General features: G+C 35.6%; 1 protein-coding gene and 1 long non-coding RNA gene across 12 annotated transcripts in view; one reads left to right on the forward strand and one right to left on the reverse strand.

Moving 5' to 3' along the window:
• The window catches only part of LOC111864305 (titin), a gene marked incomplete at its 5' end in the record, with an annotated part of 253,509 nt that overhangs the window by 57,636 nt on the left and 174,258 nt on the right, over positions 1 to 21,615 (forward strand). For all 11 annotated transcript variants that reach the window (XM_023851449.2, XM_023851450.2, XM_033751371.1 and 8 more), the window contains 1 exon segment: positions 1,108 to 1,237. In XM_023851449.2, coding sequence (XP_023707217.2) covers positions 1,108 to 1,237 — 130 coding nt within the window.
• Positions 1,775 to 11,317, reverse strand: LOC117282296. The gene is made up of 2 exons (XR_004513011.1): positions 10,991 to 11,317; positions 1,775 to 9,299 (listed from the first exon to the last, which is right to left on the reverse strand). It is a non-coding gene; the product is annotated as an uncharacterized LOC117282296 (long non-coding RNA).

Genomic DNA, 21,615 nt, shown 5'->3' on the forward strand with positions numbered 1-21,615 from the left:
TGGGTCATGGACTGCATGACCTTGTTTTGTGGCCTGGTTTTGTCTCAGCAAGTCATGGAAGCCTCTCATCTGTTCCCTAAAAAACCCCAAGGACATGACGCCAGATTCACAAGGCCACGCATTCCATGACCGACTTGCAATAGCAACCCCCCCCAGATTAAGTGTTAATGCCCTCACATAAACCTTGCCTTTCTCCCCTGACACAATATCCTATACCTGCTCTAACCTTGCTCCTGCTCCCCAGACCCTTCCCTCCTCTCCCTCTCCACTGATTTCACATGTAGACCTGTCCCTTCCTTCCCTGCTCTCATATAGCTGAGTTTATTTCCGACATTAGTCTGTTTCCATGTGCTCTAACTGTTTCTTCGCTTGTTGATTTTCTTATTTTCCCTTCTACCCTGAAGATGGAGGTGATACGTTCCTCTGAAACGTCGGTTAACACAAGATCTACATAATGCCACATCCCAGAAGACTGCTTTCTTCCTTTTCCTGCTGTTGCTTGGCACGGACGACCTAGGAAACGCAGCCTCCTCTGTTGTTGCATAATGTACCATGTTTACAGAGCTGTTGCCTGACAATGCATTGATCAGATCTGTTAAAAATATTAAAAGTAGGTTGGAATATGTACAGGCTATAATCAAAATTATATTGCATTCTGTCAACTGTCCCTTTTCATGATGTACAATATTTTATATATAAAACTGTCAATACTGGAGCAAGCTGTTATAACATGGATTAAAAGAAGAGTCTGAAAGTGATGAAAATTGGGTGTAAGATGTTGTAAACTCATGCACAGACACCTGCTTTCCTTTGTGTCCAGAAATATTATGACAATATGTTATCTATATCACTAAGGTAGATGTGCTATGTTTCAACTAAATATATTGATAAATAGAATAATCCTTAAGCATACTTCCTTCTGTACCTGCACAATATAACCCCATTCATGTCAGAAATTCTGGGTAAGGAAATTACCTGTTCTGTATATTCTTACACTTGATCAGTCATGCATTTAAACGTCTATTTTATGAATATACTATTGCAGTTTCTTTTCCTGTTACAAAATGTGTGAAACTGTAATTGATTGATGATGTGTTCCTATTGTAGATGATTCATGAGGGCACAAATGTTGTGCTTCTCATTGCTACCACTTATGAGGAAGATTCTGGCACCTTCACCTGCCGCGCAACCAACTCTGCCGGCCAGGTGGAGACATCTGCCCAACTTATCGTCAAAAGTAAGAATTAATGAGAGTTTTGTTAACTTAACATTACTGTTGAAAGTATTTGTTGTTGTGTTCGTTCAGTTTCATAGCGTAGCTTCATGTTTATCAATTTTGTTGATGTGCACATGAAACTACATCTGTCATGAAAGAACACAGAAGGTCATATGCAATTCATATCATCTTTTGACATTGTCTTTATGTAATTTGAAAACAGTACATTGATTCTGTACTGCGATAATTGAAATTTCTTTTAATTTTGAAGATAATAGTTTTTTAAATATATGTATCTGATACATCACTATGCTATAAGCTGGAAGGTCAAGGGATCGAATCCCGATGAGGTCATTGGATTTTTTTCAATTCCAGCTGCACTATGGGCCTGGGGTCAACTCAGCCTCTAACAGAAATGAACACCAGGAATATTCTTGGAATGTTCTTGGGGGTAAAGGGCGGCAGGCGTGTAAGGCTGACAACCTTACCACAATCTATGAGCCGATTGTCTACAAAATGTGGGAACCTTAACATCTCACAACCCTATGGGCCTCCACGGCCTGTTTACTTTACTTTTACTTTTACTTTATGTATCTGATACATAAGTAATAGTTTTTCTTTTCACAGAATTAGTTTCATGCGCTAATGAGATACATTTAAATGAACCTATTATGTGTGAAACAAAACAATTTTGTGGGTAATGCATGCCTATTACACTGCATTAACATTCTCAGAATTATTTGGTATTGTTAAACCAGAAGTGCCTTTCACATCAAGAGCATTGGTGGAAAAGCTATAAAACATGAGGTCTTATATCAGATGTTAAAACAGATCTTTATAATGATGTTAAATATGTGGGAAATCATAAACTTTGTAATAAAGGACTTTTGGCCCAAAGTTATATTTAGTTGAAGTGTTATGTAATTGATGGCACCCTTACTGCTGGACGTGAGAGAATTTAACATTCTCTGCCAGAAGCAATATATGATATTAAATTGTTAAATTTTTAATGTTCCTTATTCAGAGTAAATTGTGCTATACGTTCAAAAACGAATTGAGGCAAAATGATAAGTATATTATGTGTCCCATAAAATGCCCTACATTTCATTGCACTTCATTTTCAGTCATGAGGAAAATTTAATGCGATCATGAACGTTTTAATGTGTGTGGAACTAGACACCAGTTTCACTTCAAACTTGACTGATTCCATGTTATTTTACAGTAACCGTTTATGAATGAATATCTCTTCTTGATATCTTAGCCATTTATTTGTCCTGTTGACATTGGATTAACAATTACCAGTTTTTATACAGAAATGTTAATTATGAATATATGCTATGATTCTAGTCATTGTCACACAATTATAGAGTTCTAGCTCTTTGGATAAATTCAGATTTGTATTTTTGCTTAATATTAATTTCTAGTACAATATTCTTTTACATAAGGATATTTATCTAAGTAATAAAATTGGTGTCAACATTAATTAACTGTGGTTAATGAATAAAATATTCTTATAGAGTTCTGTCATAATTTTATGATGTAGTATAGGAACAGCTGTGTTTAATCATTGCCTTCTACTTGGGGAAACTACTAAAATCAGGTGTGTCATAAAAAGTTTTTTTATTGAAAAACAGTTCGTCTATGAATTCAGCTTTAAAGGCTGGTGGTGTATCTAACTGATAGTATTGGTGATTTATTCTTTGTGTTGCTGCAACTTACAGTTTGCAATAGTGGCAGAACTTTGATGACTCCCCAGCTGTAAACTGTGTTTCTCTAACATTATTTGTTATTGCTATGTTCATGTATAAACTACTAAAGGCTGCAATAAAATATAGCAATTACAAGAAATACTGACACAATTTGAAACCAAAAGCATATCCTATGATATTCAGGTTTTAAAAACCTTGTGGGTTTCTCAGAATAACTGAAGAGAACTCAAGACTTTCATTTCCTTGCCTGTTTCAAAACATCCCATACAAAAGAAAATATCTAAAAACAAATTCTCAGAACCTGCTCGAGTAATCCTACTTGTTACCTGCACCATGATTCTCACAATCAATGTAATATTTTTGTATACCTAGCTGTTTTCCTTTCGCTATACCGTATTCATTGCTGGATGGTTCCGTGTGCACAATCTCTGATGTCACAAGCTACAAGGCTATGGAGCAAGTTATTTTTATCAACCTCTTGCCACGCTTAGTGTTACATTACTTGCAGCTAAATTTGGAGATCTGCATGAGAGCTGCTCTGTCTACCTTCCTACCTCCAGCCCAGTTCAAATCCTTACAGCAAAGAAATGTAGAGGCATATATATACCAATATAGTTTCTCCTCTTTGCTGGGCACCCATTGTCTTAGTCCATTTTTTTCAGACACCATGGCACTGATACAGATGAAAAACCTTAGATGGGGCGTTAGATCCAGAAAAAATGTATTGAATCAATAGGTAAACATAGCAAAGTATCCTGTTTATTTCTTAGTCTGTGTTTTCCTCAGTTCTCCATCACAACTGAAAGATTATATAAGGAGTGTGGAGTGGATGTTTTCATTCCAAACTATTAAGACATCATTGCATCTAACACTAGTGTCTGACAAGCATAAGAGTGAAATTTCAGGTCCTGGTTGATGTTCCACTCTTTCATATTAAGGCTGCTACCCAGAACTTGTCACTGCTGAATAGTGAAGTAAAGCTCAAGAATAAATATTGTGTATCACATAGAATCACATATTTTAAACTGGTGATTTCTCAGGATTTGTATATATATTTCAAGAGATACTGAACTAGAGATCTGATAGCTTTACCTAGGAATGAATCAGCATCTTATAATATCCTGTCCTCAGAGCTGGGACAAGGGAAATGTGCTAGGGGTAATAAAAGATTTGATAAAACATAACTTAGAATGGAAAATGTTAAATGTCAAGCAGATTATAATTTTTAATTAAAATCCTTTTATTTTGATACTGGAGTATAATGGGTGCAATGAAGATTCATTTTTCATCTAAGATTACATAGAATTACCTCTGTCTGTTTTGACTAATATAATAGGAATGTGCCCATTATTTTTATTCACAATGTCAGTGTAGGTGCTTGCCAACAATACTGTAGAATAGGATTTGCAAACTTTGGCTATTTTTAAAAGCATTAAAAACAAACATTAAAATTGTAAATTGTCATATATGGTTTTTGTATTGTGCATTAAACATAAATACAAAACACCACACATGGCTGTTCTAAATGTTTTGCCATGAAAATTCTGTAAAATGAAAAGTGATTATTATTCTGAATTATGATGCTCTTAATTTTTAGGGCTACTATAAGAAGTTCTGATTTAATTTTGGTTTCAATCTGTAAACCTTTTTATTGAGCCAGACAATTTTGTGAGTGAGTAAGAAAGAAAATATGTCCAAACTGAATGCTAATAATGTGAAAAAATTTATGCTGGAAGTAACAAAACTCTTATAACATTTTAAGTTGTGCTTTAGCTAATGTTATACTTTGAAGTCAGTAATTAAAATACTGCCTTTTCTGTATGTTCACTGACTTCCATTATGAAATGAACACTGAAATTTAACCTTTACAAAGAATATATCTCAGATTTATTTTTCGAAAAATTAGGTCTATAGCAGGTATGTCCCACACTCTTTAACTTTTTGGGCCTGTCATAATACATGGGAAATATATTTGCCACTTTAATATTGCTGAAGAATTTGTTGGGGAAGCATATATATACAGCACCTCAGCAGTGTGTTCTAGTCTACTTAGACAAAATAATTTTACTATCATAATAAAAATGAAATGAAAATAAAAACTCCCATAGCAGAGAAAATTGTTATGTATCACCATCATGTATTGTGTTAACTTACCAACTTGAATTTTCATATTCCAAGTACCAGGTCAGACATAAGATCATAATTGAAGACTGATGCTGTGATAGCATGCTGATTTGTTAGATCTGTCATACATCTCAGTGACGATTATAGATGTCTGTGAGCACTTGTGCGTCGATGATTAGAGGAAAACAGGTTCTCATTTCCATGTTCTCCACCACAAATCATACGAATTTTTAATTGCCTGAATATAGGGTGACATTAATTAATTAATTAATTAATGTTGAATTTTTAATTGCCTGAATATAGGGTGACAGTATCAAGTAGTATTTAAAAATGGTAAAGCTGGAGGGATAGTTAGCAGAAATATTTGTGTGTATTTTATCCTGTATCTTTCTGGCCTCAAAGAGAAGCATAACATTGAAGTTTGACTTATCATTCATTAAAGTGGTCACTGATTACAGTACAGGAAGGTTTAAAAAATTCATGTAGAATAGTAAAATTATATACTTATCAACTGTGTGTTATAATTTGTTGCACAGGTTTAAGGGTCTAAAAATGAGGAGTATCTCTGTTTACATAAGTCACTGCTGCTTGCTGCTGCTAGTTCGTTTTTCTTAGGCATTTATACACATATAGCAATAGCAGTTGATTGATTCAGATCTTATCAGCTACATAATCTTGGTGATATTTTTGCATCCACTAACAATTTCTTGAGCAAAGAAAGGTGGCAGAATCTCAACTGCATGAGTTCATGATATATTTTAAGTATTTGCACTTTAATGATATAGATATTTTTCTAACTTCTGTAGTTCAGTCATCATTATCATAATCATCATCATCATCACCACCACCACCACCACCACCACCATGACCACCAGTCATAAATCAATCTATCGATTGTGGTAGAGATGATGACAGACAGTAAAACAAATCATGCACTGTAGAAACAGACATTTTTCACAACAGTTATACAGTAAACTTGCAGCTGAGATTAATACACGACTGTTTGACTTTCATGTATGTAATTAAGAGTACTAATTAGTAAAATAAAAATTGTGTAGATCATCATCACCACCACCACCACCACCATCATCATCAATATTTGACCAATTGAGATGAATATTACATAATAGAATCCTTCTGTCATTTCATAGGACTCCCCACACTGTTACTACTTTTTGGTTGATATCTTGAAGTCTTTTTTTTTTTTTTTGAATTCTCTCAGAGCTTATTGTGTTCATGTATTCTTTCAAGTTTGTTCTGTATTATCTGGTTATTTATGAATTCTGACATTCTGTCATAATTTCCCTTCCTTGCACAGTCCTGGCATGGAAGACATGTTTATCTAAAACTGAGCCAAACTTACATTCTGAATGAAAACTTATGACAAGATTCATGACTGTTTTCTAATTATTATAAATTGACTTCGCAAATAAGGAAGTCCTTACATTTATCATAGGGATTACAACTGAAAATTCATATCTTATAAATGATATTCCTGTTGAATCTAGCTAAAAACATCCTGCACAATATCCAATGAACTTTTGAACACTTTTAATTGCCTGGATCAGAACTCAAAAACAGGACCATTTAACCATTTGAGAGAGATCTCAGACTGGATTTAATTTTGTGTAGCATGCGTTTCAGGGAAAGACAATTCTAGAATGCCATTATGCATTTCCTTACGAATTAAACAGTTCTTTTAACACTTTGTGAAATTGTTTGATGGCAGATATTAATTGGGTGTAAGATAGTTTTTGACTCTTTCAATAAATTGAAGTTTTTAGAACATGGTTTCTGTTTTATTCTTCCAGATAATGAAATTATATATGTATACTACAGCACCCTCCAAAAATTTTGGATATGAGATTTCAGTCATGAAGCTAGGATATTCAGAAAAACTTTTAATTATTTGTTGTGTGTTTAATGAAGTTCCATTAAAAGGGTAAATAAATAAATAATTTAATTTATCACAAACTTTATTGTGTGAAATGGAAGGACTTTTCCATTTACCAAGCGGTGTTGGAAGAAATATATAAAATATTTCTTGCTGTCTACTGCAGATTTTTCTTTTTAAACATGCAATGTATACTGATTTGTTAACTGAAAAAGTCATTGAGCTGTCAGTTTTTCTGTGGACAGTTTCCCCCACCAATTTCATATGGTTCAGTTTTTCATATAAATATACACGTGAAAATATGAGGATGTCCTCCTTGCTCAGAATATGGGGAATAAAAGAATATTGGTTTGTCCTGCCAAAATTTAGGTATAAGAGGAGAACTTTGTATGGTTCACTGTGAATGTTGAGATAAGTTATTTTTATCTCTCCCTCCTCCCCTGTATGGAGTATTTGAAAGGACATCTAGCCTCAGTATCTCTGTTTTATATCCACTTCATCAGTATCTTAGTATTTATATTCAGAAACTTATATCTGAAGTATGGGAAATAAAAACCAGCTGGTTACAGATTAGATGTAAATATACAGTCACTTCTTAAATATGCCTATAAAAGCCATGGGTTTAATTCCAATTTGTAAAATTTGTTTTGAATTTGTGCAAGATTTTTTGGCTGTAGTTTCAATAGGAATTGAATTTTGTCTTAAGAGGTAAATATTGTTATACAGTAATGTGACTCAAATTCAGGAATACATCAAAATAATTAATTTCATCAGAGAAATTAGTAGACAAGTCAGCAGTAGATCCATAATTTAAACTTCTACCATGAGGTGTTCACATCTGACATGTGGGAAACTTTCTTTCATATGACTCATATTTATTAGTAAGAATGAAAAATTCAGGTGTATAGTGTCCATTGACATTCTCTTTCCTGAAGCTGAATATTATAAAATATTAAAAAAAAATGTTTTATTATGCAAAGAGACTATCTTACTGGGGCTTGTAACTCATAACCAAATTTCTGTATTTAAGATAATTTCTAGTGCAGGCTTGCCATACCTAATTTCTTCAAGATTTACCATGTAATGTGGAAAAGGAAACTCATAACTAGGCAGACATACAAACAAACTGACATGGCTCCCTCATAAGATAGTCTTTGTTTCATACTTATGTATATAGACTTCTTAAAGACACAAGTAATTCTTTTACTGGTAGGGTCTCTGTTGGCGAATAATAACTGCAAAATTAGTGAAGTTATATAAAGTATTAAAACCTTGGAATTACTTTTATATCTGTATTTATACATGATATAAACATGTTTGTCGCCCCTTAACTTTATTATTTCCACAGTATATTATGTTATAACTACACTGGTTGAAATGTGAGGTTACAAAGCCCATAAATTATTGTTTTCATGCTGTTATATATGGATACATGATATCATAGGTCACACTTTGATTTTCAAAGGCTGAACCATGTCATTCTGTAATAGATTTAATTTCAGCAGGAAGAGCTTTGGAATCAAAAGATAGGTGAGGCTTATCAGAATAAAAATTGGTCTATTTCAAAATATGGGTCAGTTTCATACAGAAATGTGGTAGAAAATCCAGTCAATTTAATAGTAGTTTGTGATGTTATATATGGCATTCTTGAATGTACTGTTAGTATGCACTGGTGTCTCTGTACTCTTAAGAAACTACATTTGTGTAAGAATGAATCACATCTTGGTTTATTTAGAATGTGTTTAAAGGGTGTCATTTTCTGTAGGCATTCTGGCAGGCCATGTAGTTCTGAGTCACATGCTAGCTCCTCCTCTTTAGACTTTTCCCCGTCCTCCCCTCCTGCCAACTTTGTTTGCCTGATGGAGAGACTTTGTGAGTCATTACGTTATAAGCAGTTCGGTTCACTTAACTGTGTGTCGTGGTATTTTGGAATGAGCTTGACATGGGGACATTAAAGTCAACTTGGCTTCATGTCAGTTATGGCATATTGCCACAGGCATCATAATTTATCATGCATATTAGTCCCCAGAAGAAGTTAAAATTATGTAAATCTGTCTCATTTTTGCTGCTAGAATATACATTTCATCTTGTACCAGTTTATTCTTACATACTATCATGTATTTGATCTGCAGTGCATGAGGGATTAAATTCACACACAGGAAATATATCCATTTTACTATTATTGTTTGTTTTATTAATTTCTTACTGTACAAATAACATACATTACAGTTATAAATTATTAGCTTACGAGTCACATGTTGATGTCAGTCAGATGAAGCTTGTTTCTGAGTGTGACTTCAGAATGACATGCACAGAGGCTGACAACTTTCTTGCTTCTCCTGGCTGTTGTACATCCCTGCACATGGAAGAAAAATTCTTAAATGAGTGTCCCAGTCCTCTACGTCTGCCTAATTTGTCAGACATCAAAGTGGAGATGTGGTTCTCTTCTTTTTTTTTTTACCTGCCAACTCCCTGTTAGTCATCTGGGTCAGTGGGTCTGCAGGAATAGGTTAGTAGGATGTATGCACCTTTCCCATATGTGGTAGTGGCACACATTTACATGCTCAGAAACCAGAATACCAAGCAGGATCTCGTCTTAACGCTCTCATTATTAAAAATTGTGGAATGATTATTAATCTGTAAGCTTATGGTTATGAAATTATACAATTTTAATGTATCAAATGCTGTGCTTTAAAAAGTTCAGTTTTTACTTCTTACAGCTTTTATAAATGCTTGCTCTACTGACAGTACTTCATTAGCACCCTTATGTAATTAATCTAGACATTATTCCTTTTTGTGAAATTTTCAATCTGTGGGGAAAACGTAAGACATAAACTTAGCCCTATTATTGCTTATTTAATAAGCAAAACAATATTTGTTTGCCTTTTAAAATAATTTCTCTTCCATCTTAACAGTCATATACACAGCACTATTCTCAAATTAAATTTTCTTTTTCAATGTAATATATTCTATGCTTTGCCCAGTTTCTATACATTACCAGTACTTCTTGATTACATTGCAGCAAATACCTGTACAAGAATTTAAGGTCCTATAACCAAATGCTAGTGACATGCTTAATTTTACATAGAAAATAGTTTACAGCTGGTGGATCATTATTTGATAATTCTGTGACTATTTCTGTTATATTAATGTTACTACTTTGTTTTTTTTAACAGCAGATCTAATTATGTTTTCTTTCTACAGCTAAGTCAGTGCAGTTGCATATTTTGGCCATGTGAAATTTAACATTGGAAAGTAACCAAACTTAATTATTGTCAGCAAATTCAATTCAAGGCAGTTATGTTTTTTTTAACTTCATATTGAAACAGTGTTGTAGGAAATTTTATGTAATTAAAATAATACCTCAGACTAAGGATATATTCATTTTGAAATGCCAAATCAATAAAGGCAATAGTGCAGTTGAATATTTTTTATTTGCATCATGAGAAACATACCATATACTTATTTATCTGAAATTCAGTAACACTGGCAGTAATTCAGAATAATAAGGTAATAATGAATAATGAATTAGGATGTGGAAGAAAATGATCGTGGTCTAATTTGAAGTACTATCCACGCATCTTCCTGGATGGATGAGGGAAATGACGGAAGTCTTGTCACAATAGTTCAAGTCCTGACTAAGATTCAAACTGTGCATCTCCAAAATAAAAGTGAGAAGGATTACTTGACTCAACTTCCTTGGTACCATTTTATTCTGAGATGTCTGTGTTCACCAAGCACTCATTACAGTATGCATGGAATCTTTGTGTGTAGAACACACTTTACCATTTAAGTACCTTGAAAATTTTACAACTTGTATTTTTAATAATGAATTTAATTGTACTGTAAATTCTTTTAATACAGATAAAGTAGTTACATATATTGCTCATGAGATTATTTTTATACTAACGGTATGTCATATACACATTTTTCATTAAATATTCAATGAAGGTTGCATCATTATGTGAGTGTACAAAACTATATGATAGCTGGAATTCAAGACATAAATTAAAAAAGAAAAATATTTGCTTATTTGTTTATCAGTACCTACAATGTATTGATTTCACATGGCCTAAGAGGTAAGGTATGTATAAGTTAAGTTTATTTAGAATTTAAAATATGTCATATTGTTGTTTTCCTATGTTGTTTATCCATTGTATTGTCTTATCTTGTCTCTTCTTATGTGCACCAACACTGAACATTGCCTTAAGTGTACCACACTGAATGCTGAAACTAGTTTTGCTTGCTGTTTGCCACACACCAACCGCACTGCCACATCACACATGCAGAAGCAACTGCTGCAGTATTCAGAGAACTAGCTCTGTGTTACCAGTCCTTTTCTCTCCTGCAAAATCTTTCAAGTGAGAGGAGGAGGTGTGGCATGATGTCACAGTGCTCCTTCTCTCTTGCCCCTCCTTCCAACCCAAGTTCCCCCATCTTGCCTCTGTCTTTCATTCCTCATTTCCCCTATCCCCCTGTACAGTCTCTATCATAGGAATTGAAACATTGCTTTGGTCCCAGACTGAGCTTGATAGTTTGTCAGTCTGTTGATCACAAACTTTGTGACTGTATGTTTCTTTTAATGGAGAAGCCAGCAAATGAATTTTTGTAACCATGACCTGAGTCAGCTAACTTGAAAGCTTCTCCTGAAAATGTACACTATATACAAGTATATGCAACTCAGGAAGCTAAACATCTTCATGCCATGCTTCTTGCATGTAGATACTCTCAGTTTTCATTGATAATTAAGAAGTCACCATTAAAATAGATTACTGTATTTGAACCAATCTTTTCTCCAATGCTTTAGAGTGAGGAAGCAAGAGTTCTGATGGCCTACATAGCCACAGAGCAGTACTTGACATGCACTCATATGTAAGCATGTGCATTAAGTCCTGCTAGCCTTGGTTACATGTAAGACTGAAGACAGGAAATGTTATAACATAATTAAGAACTCAGTTATTACATTATGTTTTAATTACAGAGCAAACCTTGCCATGTTTTAAGCATTATGAGTATATTTAGCAACAATGTTCTTCATAGAATTACTGGGTGTTTGGAGGTTGTCCATTGTCCAGTATTCTGAAAACTAGAGAACACTATGAAGAGAGCAGTCTTCTGGGATGTGGTGCCGTGTAGATGTGGTGTTAACCGACGTTTCGGAGGAACGTATCGCCTCCATCTTCAGGGTAGAAGAAAAAATAAGAAAATCTTCAGGCGAAGAAACAGTGAAAGCAGGTGTAAGCAGACTAATGTCAGAAATAAAGACAAAGATAAAGCCTGCCTGAAGATAAACCGGGTTCAGTCGCCTTCCTGCCTTTTTTGGGACTATATTCAGATGTATCAGCAGAATGCTGTCCCGGCACAACATCAAATCAGTGGGTCTGCCTCCAAATAAATTATCCAGTTTTCTCCGGCTGGTCAAAGATAGCCTGGGACTAAGGACACTGGGTGTATACAGTATCCCATGCAAATGCAGAAAGGTCTATATTGGGCAGACGGGCAGCTCCATGGACACGAGGTTGAAGGAGCATCAGCGGCACATCCGTCTCGAACATCTGGACAAGTCGGCCATAGCTGAACACAGCATTGATCTGGGACACCGCATTCAGCTTCAGAATACCTCCATCCTCGCTACCAAGACCTGTTATATGGATCGCATCATTAGGGAGGCCATTGAGATTGAACTCCGTCCCGACAATATGAAGAGAGAAGTGTGGTTTTGTCTCAGCAAGTCATGGAAACCTCTCATCTGTTCCCTAGAAAACCCCCGGGACATGACGCCAGATTCACAAAGCTACACAGGCCATGACCGACTCACATAGCAACCCCCCAGCTTAAAGGTTAATGCCCTCCTATTAACCTTGCCTTTCTCCCTTGATACAATATCCTATACCTGCTCTAACCTTGCTATGGCTTCCCAGACCCCTCCGCCCTCTCCCTCTCCACTGATTTCCCATGTAGACCTGTCCCTTCCTTTCCTGCTCTCATATAGCTGAGTTTATTTCTGACATTAGTCTGCTTCCACCTGCTCTCACTGTTTCTTTGCTTGCGGATTTTCTTATTTTCCCTTCTACCCTGAAGATGGAGGTGATACGTTCCTCTGAAACGTCGGTTAACACCACATCTACACGGCGCCACATCCCAGAAGACTGCTCTCTTCATAGTCACCACCGTGAAAACCTCAAATCTTACATAGAGAACACTACATTTTGGAAACTGAATCTGTTTGTTTTTGTCTTCAAGTCAGGGGCGTGGCACCTACAATGTTGGGTCCCTTAGAAAGAGCTAACTTTAATCACTGGACAACTCAAGTCAGTATAACTATAACTAACTAACTAACTAACTAACTAACTAACTCACTCCGTGGCTTTAGCTCGCAAGCAAACTATACCGACGGAGCGACCACCACTTCTCAGCGAAGTTAGTGCCCTATATCAATATCTGAGACCAGTCTGTGTCAAAGGGAGATAACAGAGAATATGCAATGAAAATTGTGGTAGAGTATTCACAAGTCTGAAACTAAGATAGAAAGGGAAGTGAAAATTCTTTTGCAACAAACCGAGCCAACAAACCAATCCATGAAAACTGATGCATAGCATGAAATGGAGAACTTGTTAAACTACTTTGTGCCTATCGCTAGCGCCATCTTCTTGTTTGCATATGATATAATATTATATTCCTTTGGATCTTGTGAGTATGGGAGAAATCATTGATACCCCTTTCAGTAATTCGTAAGGCATTTGATTCTTGAAATTAATGTGGTATAACCAGATAAGGTATTTGCTCTATGCTAATTTTTCATAAACATTGATGAAACATTTTACTACTTTTGATATTTTTTAGATAATGGCTAATGTAGATCCTATTTCTGGATGATGTAATCAGCCAGAATGCCATACTAGTTAATTTATGAAGAAATATAACCATAAGTTCTATGAGGTATAAAAGCATATTGAAGTTAATTATCTGAGCAGATTTGTAAGACTATTGTCCTGCAGAATGTGGCTGTCTGTTGAACCCATTGGCTGTTTCAGACAAAGTTAGTGCAAAAAAAAACACTGCCCATACTTTCTAATATATGCTTGATGGATCACAGCTTTATTATTTTGATGCGTCATCTCTTTAGGTAATTACAACTTAATGAAAATTGGTCAAGCCATTTTCAACAAAACTGATAGTTTACATTTGGGTCACTCGAGATCATACCATTATTTTTCTGATGTATGACCTATGCAGTTTTATTTAGGGAAGTGGTCACCATGAATAAATGAAATTCTCAGTCAAAATCAAAAGAACTGATCCCTTGGAAATGCAGTTTTGTGTTTTAGGAGGCCCTTTGGAGCTAAAATGTTCATATTCACCAGCCACTGACCTGTTATGGGTTAACTCATACATTCCAAATATGAATAATATTCATGCAATCATTCAAATGCACATACAGATGGCATGCCAGAAATGCTATGTTTGTGTTCATGGATGCTGTAAATATGTAAATCTGTAAAAATTGTAAGGTTGATTTCTTTCTCAATCACAATATTTTCTCATGCTATATATATGAGAAAGTAAAAACTATTCTCACTGGACTATATTAGCAGACCAGGTCATGTTAATCTGTAACAACTTGAGAACTGGAAAAGATATACATGAAGATCTGTATTGGGAAGTTTTACTAAAATTTGTTGACACATTCTAATTTTGATTGGAGTTCAAGAACAACAACAGGAGCAACAACAGGCATTTTACATGAAGAGTTATATGCATCAATTTGCATATCTCAAGCATAACTTACTGAATATATTCAGTAAGTAATAAATATTAAATGGAGCAAATAATGTCTTGAACAGATATTATAGAGAAATATGCAGCACATATTTTAAGCTCAATACAATTTCACAGTTTTCAAGATAATGAAACAGAAAGTATGTTTGTGCTTTGTTACTTCATAACTTGAGAAACAGAGCAAGTATGCCAGAATTCTTGTCCCATTCATCATTTTCGAACTTGTTAAGTCTTTGGTATAATAAAAATAAACAAATCTTATGCATTTCTCTTGTGGGAAATTCAGGATGCAAAAGAATTATGAAATAACCCAAATAACTTTAAATTGGTAAAATAGTTGATTTTGTATATTAAACAAGAGAGATGTGTGTAAGCATACATGAAAGAGCAGGACACAGCGTTAAGGAAGGAAAAGGAATAACAGTTGCTTCATCTGTATGATGACCATTGTCAATTAACATATGATAGCTCATACCATGGAATCTTATTTCCCATTATATTCACCAGCATAATGGCTATGATGTGTAATTGCTGATACTAGTAGCAAATAATATGTCCAAAAATAATAAACTTTGGATGGAGAGTAATATATTTTCACAAATACTAATTAAAGCTTAAATCTGAGGCAAAAGAAATTATGTAAGGTGTTTCTGCAGTAGCCGGTTAAGCACTTCCTGTAGTCTATAGTTTATAGTTAACTAAATCTCTTGGAATTCTGCATAAAATCTGCTAGACTAAGTGGAACCTGTCAGCAGGAGAGTGTGTTTATACTTCCCTCCCACTCTGCCTTTGTGCAGTTTATTTTTACAGTAGTTAAATTCGTGACATAGTAGTGTATGTGTGGGTCAAAAGAAGCTATACTGAACCCTCCCCAGAGATGTGATCTCCTGCATGTGCAGTTCCATGCAGAGGCACTTGGTAGTTTTTTTCATTGTAATTTGAGACACTGTTACTGAGGTTCAGTGCATTTGGTGAAAAATGTCATCTTCTTGCACTAGTATCTAATTGTATAGAATGAACTACTGAAATGTACTTTCCTGTTCACTCTCAAGCTCACTTTTGGCACATATTTGTTCAATATTGTGATTGAAATAATGATAAAAACTATCATTATCTTTACCAGATTGCATAGATTTTATCCCCATCCATTTAAGTAACGACAACAATGATGATGAGGACAAAAACAACAACAACAGTAGTGTGTATTGTGTTACATACTTTCTTGACTAATATTTTTACCCATCTGACAGTTAATTTTCACAACCTACTACAGATACATTGTTACTGAAAATACTTTGGACATTGAAATCACTCTGTTAAACAATTATGCAAATTAGACAATAAAGAGTCTGTATGGCCTGGCTTGTGAAATTTTGTCTCTCACCCTGATGAGAGAACATAGATACATTGTATTTGAGAACAGGATGTGTGGGAGAAAGTTTTTAATTAGGAGCTTCACAATCTGTATGCTTGACTAAATGTTATTGGGGTGGTCAAATGAAGAAGGCTTAGATAGATGAGACATATACATGCATGGGGATATGATAAATGCATAGAATAGTTTGGTCAGGACACCTGATGGGAGGAAAGTACATGGAAACATAGGCATGCGTGGGAGGATAATATAAAAATGGATCTTAAGAATATAGTATGGGAGAGCGTGGACTGATTCATTTGGCTCATGATACATACCAATGGCACATGTTAGGCGAGTCCCTTGTCACCATGGTGTGGTGCACCCTCAGGTTGCGGATGGAGGAGATGGCCACCAAATATAGTGGGTAACTGTTAATGTATTGAATAAGCAGTCACAGACAGCCAACAAATGGTGGCCGTCCAGCTTGAGGTTGGGCAAGAGGCTAACAACTCCTCGCTGTAAAGATAAGCTTGTTATGAAATGTCACCAAGCTCCTTGGACCTGAACAGATTCTTTGGATAAATGACCTAAGCTAAGGAAAATGGACATAGGTTTGGTACATGGGATTTAAGAAGTCTCTATAGGGCAGGTTCGCTCATGACAGTTGCAGAACAACTATAAAATATAAGTTAGATTTAGCAGGAGTACAGGAGGTCAGATAGGACAGGGGTGGCACTGAACCAGCAGGTGAACATACATCTCTCTATGGAAAGGGAAATGAGACTGTACCCTTAATCTTGGCTAATGGAGGCTAAATGCAAAGTTTTTCACTACAGTCAGTCTTGGTTCTTTTAATGACACAGAATTATTTTCTTTTAAGCATATTTACCAAATACCATTGCTTATCTACAAATATTCATTATCTCATTTGGTATGGTGGCTGGGCCACAGGCTGGGCAACCTAGGAGTCTGGATTTGATTCCTGGCAGGGGCCAGAGATTTTTCTCTTTTCCCTAAAATCAAGACTATCTCTGGAGCCCACCCAGCCTCCTGTGCAATGGGTACCAGGGGCTGTTTCGCCAAAGATAAAGTAACAGTGGAATGAAGTTGACCAGTCACCTCCATCTTGTTCTGACGTTATGAATGGTGGAGCTGTACCTCCATTCTCCTACACTTCTTCATGGCTTTGTGGTACTTAATTAAAAGTTGAGGGTAACTTTACATTTTTATACCTTTACATTTATTGTCATGAAATAAGTAGGCAAATATAAAATTTGTGCAGTATAACATATATGTTATTGGCAGAGCTCTCTCGATTGCTGCCTAGTGGGACCTATAGGACAACAGTGGGCGCCTGTGACTGTATTTAATGTATTAACCATTTGGGTTTTGCATTAAGAACTAGTGTTTCTCTAATGACAAAAATGTGAATGGAGTTTTCTTTGTATCTGGAATTAGAGTTCTGATGACAACAAATAACCTTCACCTGTTGCACTATGTGTTCCAATTTTAGAATTCTTACTTCACCATTTCATCTAACCTCAGTACATTATTATTTGAAAAGAAGGTAATTATTTCAGGCACACAAAACCATATCCATACTACTACCCTGTTTTTTTTTTGAAACCATTATAAAAGCAGTACAGTGCCTGAAGCTTCTTCAAGAATAGTTTATTATTATCATTATTTACTGTAGTTACAAATCTGTTGTATCAGACAGAAGTCTACTGTTGTAAAGCTAATCAAACTACTACATGGAACAGAGTTGTTTTTGCTTATGTTTCATTAAGTATTCAGCATATTAAAAACAGTTTCAAGTAAAAGGAGTGGATCTTAATTTTATATAAAACTTTTCCTTGTAAAAGGTAAAGTTGTCCCTGTGCTTAATGAATTAAGCACTACACCATGAAGGCATATGGGGAGTGGATGTATAGATCCACATTTTCTTGACCTCAGCACTAGCTGGAGGTGAGTCATCAGTTTCATGCCCCGGCCGCTTTAGCCCCGGGGAAAGATTCCCCAGTACGCATTGGATAGGAAGTTGGGTGGACCCCTGAGTCAGTCTAGACTACTTGGAGAACAGAAGATTCTTGACATTACTGGGACTTAACTTCAACCCCTCATTCATCTAGCCTGTAGCCATTTGCTACACATACTGCGCTATCCCGGCTCCTATATAGTAATTTCTTGTACAAGATTTTTTATGGTGAGCGCTGCCCCACTCCACCCCTTTATAAAATTAATTAATATTTATTCTATATNAATTTTATGCACTCTATGCTATGAATGCATAAAAACGAACATTGAACATGAATATTAACACTATTGGGAACTTTCATATTTTGGGACTTGATTGAATTCAGGTTCATGTCATCAAACCCTTGAACCATTTCAGGAGATACTTGATCAGTACATTCTCTGTTTCATATTCTTCAAAATTTCACCTTTTTGGCATATAGATATTTAACATCCTAAGTGGAAGAAATGCAATGATGGTAAATCAGGATTCCAATGTAATTAATTAAGCTTGTCATTTCATCAGTTGTACCTTTTTTAACACACTGTGAAACATATTATTTTTTCTTTGGCACCACAGCCCCATTGGGCCTAGGCCTACCTCCATGAACTTCTCTGTTCACTTCGGTTTTTCTAGATCTTACACATTCAGTAGGACTCCTTGGGCGGGTGATCAGCTCATCGCAAGGCCTCTACCTGTATACAAACACAGAAAAACGCACACACACGAACTAAACATCCATGTCCTGAGTGGGATTCGAACCTACGATCCTGGTTTCCATGCGAGCAAAGAAAGTACATGCCTTAGACCGCTTGGCTACCGTGACCGGCCTGTGAAACATATATTTATAGTTAAAATCGCTGCCACATGATCAGAAATGAATTATTGCTGTACTAAAGCAATCACAGATTTATTATCAATAAAACTCCAATGAACATTAGTATTTCAATTTTCTTTAGAGCAAGGGATGCCCGGGATTTGTTTCATCATCAATTCATTACAGTCAGAGATTCTCAGTATCTTGTACCCTACGAAGACATTACCAAGGGTAGCATTGTTAGATACAGATGAAGTTAAATTTTATAGTATAATTCATCCATATGGGATTTGAGGATCAAACAGCAGTGACTTTGAACAGTACTGTCTCCTGACCTGCGATTCTGTGATATCTGATAGAAGTTTACTGGAATTTTGGAGGGATGGATTGTCTTAATCTTCAGGGTCATACTAGCCATGCTAGAAAAAAAGCAAGCAACAAGTATAATGCTCGCTTAGCTTACTCTTCAGCTCTGAAGATGGAGGCACCACTATCCTCTAAAACATCGGAAAACGTTTGCTAGACTACCCGGAATTCCATCTCAGAAGATAGTACTTTCATAATTCATCCATTTTTTAAGCTAATTTCCACAGAAAGATAGTTATTTTGTAGGACATATCATTATGTCTGTCACAGAGTGTTAATTTTTTAATAAATCAGCTGATTTTTACAGCACTCGTCAAAATATTACCATGCCATAATGAATCTTGACACTGAGCATATGCATTGCAACTGTTATTTGAACTTCTGAAATGGGAACAGACGTTTTGTTAACTGTAATGAATTTAATTTAGACAAATGTCCAGTAAGTAAGAGAATTGTATGTATAGTGAGATGTTTTGTATGCAGTGAATTCTGATCAACACACCTTAGGGGTTAACTGTGGCACATATTCTTTAGAAAATTTTGAATGTGTTTTAAGAAAATCTTTATATATTCTATTCTGCAAACTTAGCATGTTTTGGAAGGAAAGACATTGGTACATAATATTATGGATATTGTATTGTACTCCTGTATATTACTTCATCTTCATAAAATCAGGCTTTCACATTTGTGAAATACATTTAAGTTAAGTGTTTAGCTGAGGAATGAGCTTTGCCACATTTGGCTCTGCTGTGAAGCATGCCTCGAACTCTGTAGTCTCCTGATTTAAATCCAGAGGCCTCTTTCATTTTTTTGCCTCTGCCCTACAAGAAAATCCTTGTATCCCACATGGAATAGGCCATAAATTTCCACCTCCACTCTTCCCCTTATAAGTATTCATAATTTTATGCTGTGCCCTGAATAGTTAAATAGGATGGTAGGGTGTGCACTGGATTAATTTAACTCACAATGTGGTCTGTTGTTGGCTATTGTGAGCACACTAGTGGACCTTTTGATTCCATAAAAGGCAGGGAATTTCCTCACTACCTGAGTGAATGTATGCTTTTCAAGAATGAATGCATTCCAGGGACTCTGTATAATTCAGTCATTTCTGTTACTTTAGTAAATGAAGTACAGTGGGGTTTAAATGATCGTTTGAGTTAAAATATTATATAATGATGCTGTTTCAACAGTCAGGATTGAAATGAGGTAGGATTATGATAAATGCCAATGGGGTGTGAGTGCATATAGTCTGATAGATTGTTCCCAGTGTTTTGGAGGAACTGCTATCTTCTATATATCCTGAACATGGAGGCAGCATATTTTTTCAAAATATTTGTAACAGTCTACCAGACCATGTGGCATCACATCCTAGGGTACAGTTATCTTTATAGTCATCACTGTGAGATCCCACAAATAGGAAAATTATTATGATGGCCTGGAAGCAGTGAGGAGACACAAACTCAGTTAGTAGAGACATGGGTTGGGTACCTCCAAAAACAGCTTTAATGCATTATTGCTGCACCTTCCTGCTCGGTATAGGTCTCAAAAGCATAGAGATTTCAAATGTTAACTTACCAAAAGGGATTAAAATAGTTGAAGGATGAACTTGTCACCTTTGGTTGAAAGTAAATAGTTCAGTTAAATAATTCATAATATTTACTAAACTCTTTTGAATTTATAGATTATGACAGGGATTAAAGAATACAGAGCAGTAGACCTTTGTTACATTTTACAGATTATACTGTCAAATGAAATTCTGAAACATGACCCTTCATTCACTCATGATTCTCAGTTGGAGGCCAATTACCCTGACTAAAGATTTTCATACTTTTTTATTCACAGTATCTCCAGGCATGTAATACCCCAAAATAGGCTATTATCTCTGCCATATCTTTTTTCAGTAATTTGTTTACATTCATTCTTTCATTGAAGAATGTATAGTCCATGCTGTTGAGAAGAGTCACTGAAGTAAGGAACCCAGTCATTCAAGATGCATGTGTACATATTCGGTTGTTTGAATTATAAAGAGGCAATAAACTCTGGAGGTGAACTACATTAAAACAGTTAAAAGCATATCTCTGTAGTTGCATATATTTGGCTCACTTGGCGAAGCAATCATGTCTGATAAGACCCTGTGCTGTCCCTGTGCTTAACTAATTAAGCACTACACCATGAAGGTATATGGGTGAGTAGATTTATAGATGCACATTTTCTTGACCTCAGCCGCTTTACCTCCGGGAAGGAACCCTGGTACCCATTGTTTAGACGGTTGGGTTGACCCCAGAGCCAGTCTGGACGATTGGAGAAGTGAAATTCTTGATCCTACCGGGACCCAA

Source organism: Cryptotermes secundus, unplaced genomic scaffold (genome assembly GCF_002891405.2).
Source record: "Cryptotermes secundus unplaced genomic scaffold, Csec_1.0 scaffold156, whole genome shotgun sequence".
Lineage (NCBI taxonomy): Eukaryota > Metazoa > Arthropoda > Insecta > Blattodea > Kalotermitidae > Cryptotermes > Cryptotermes secundus.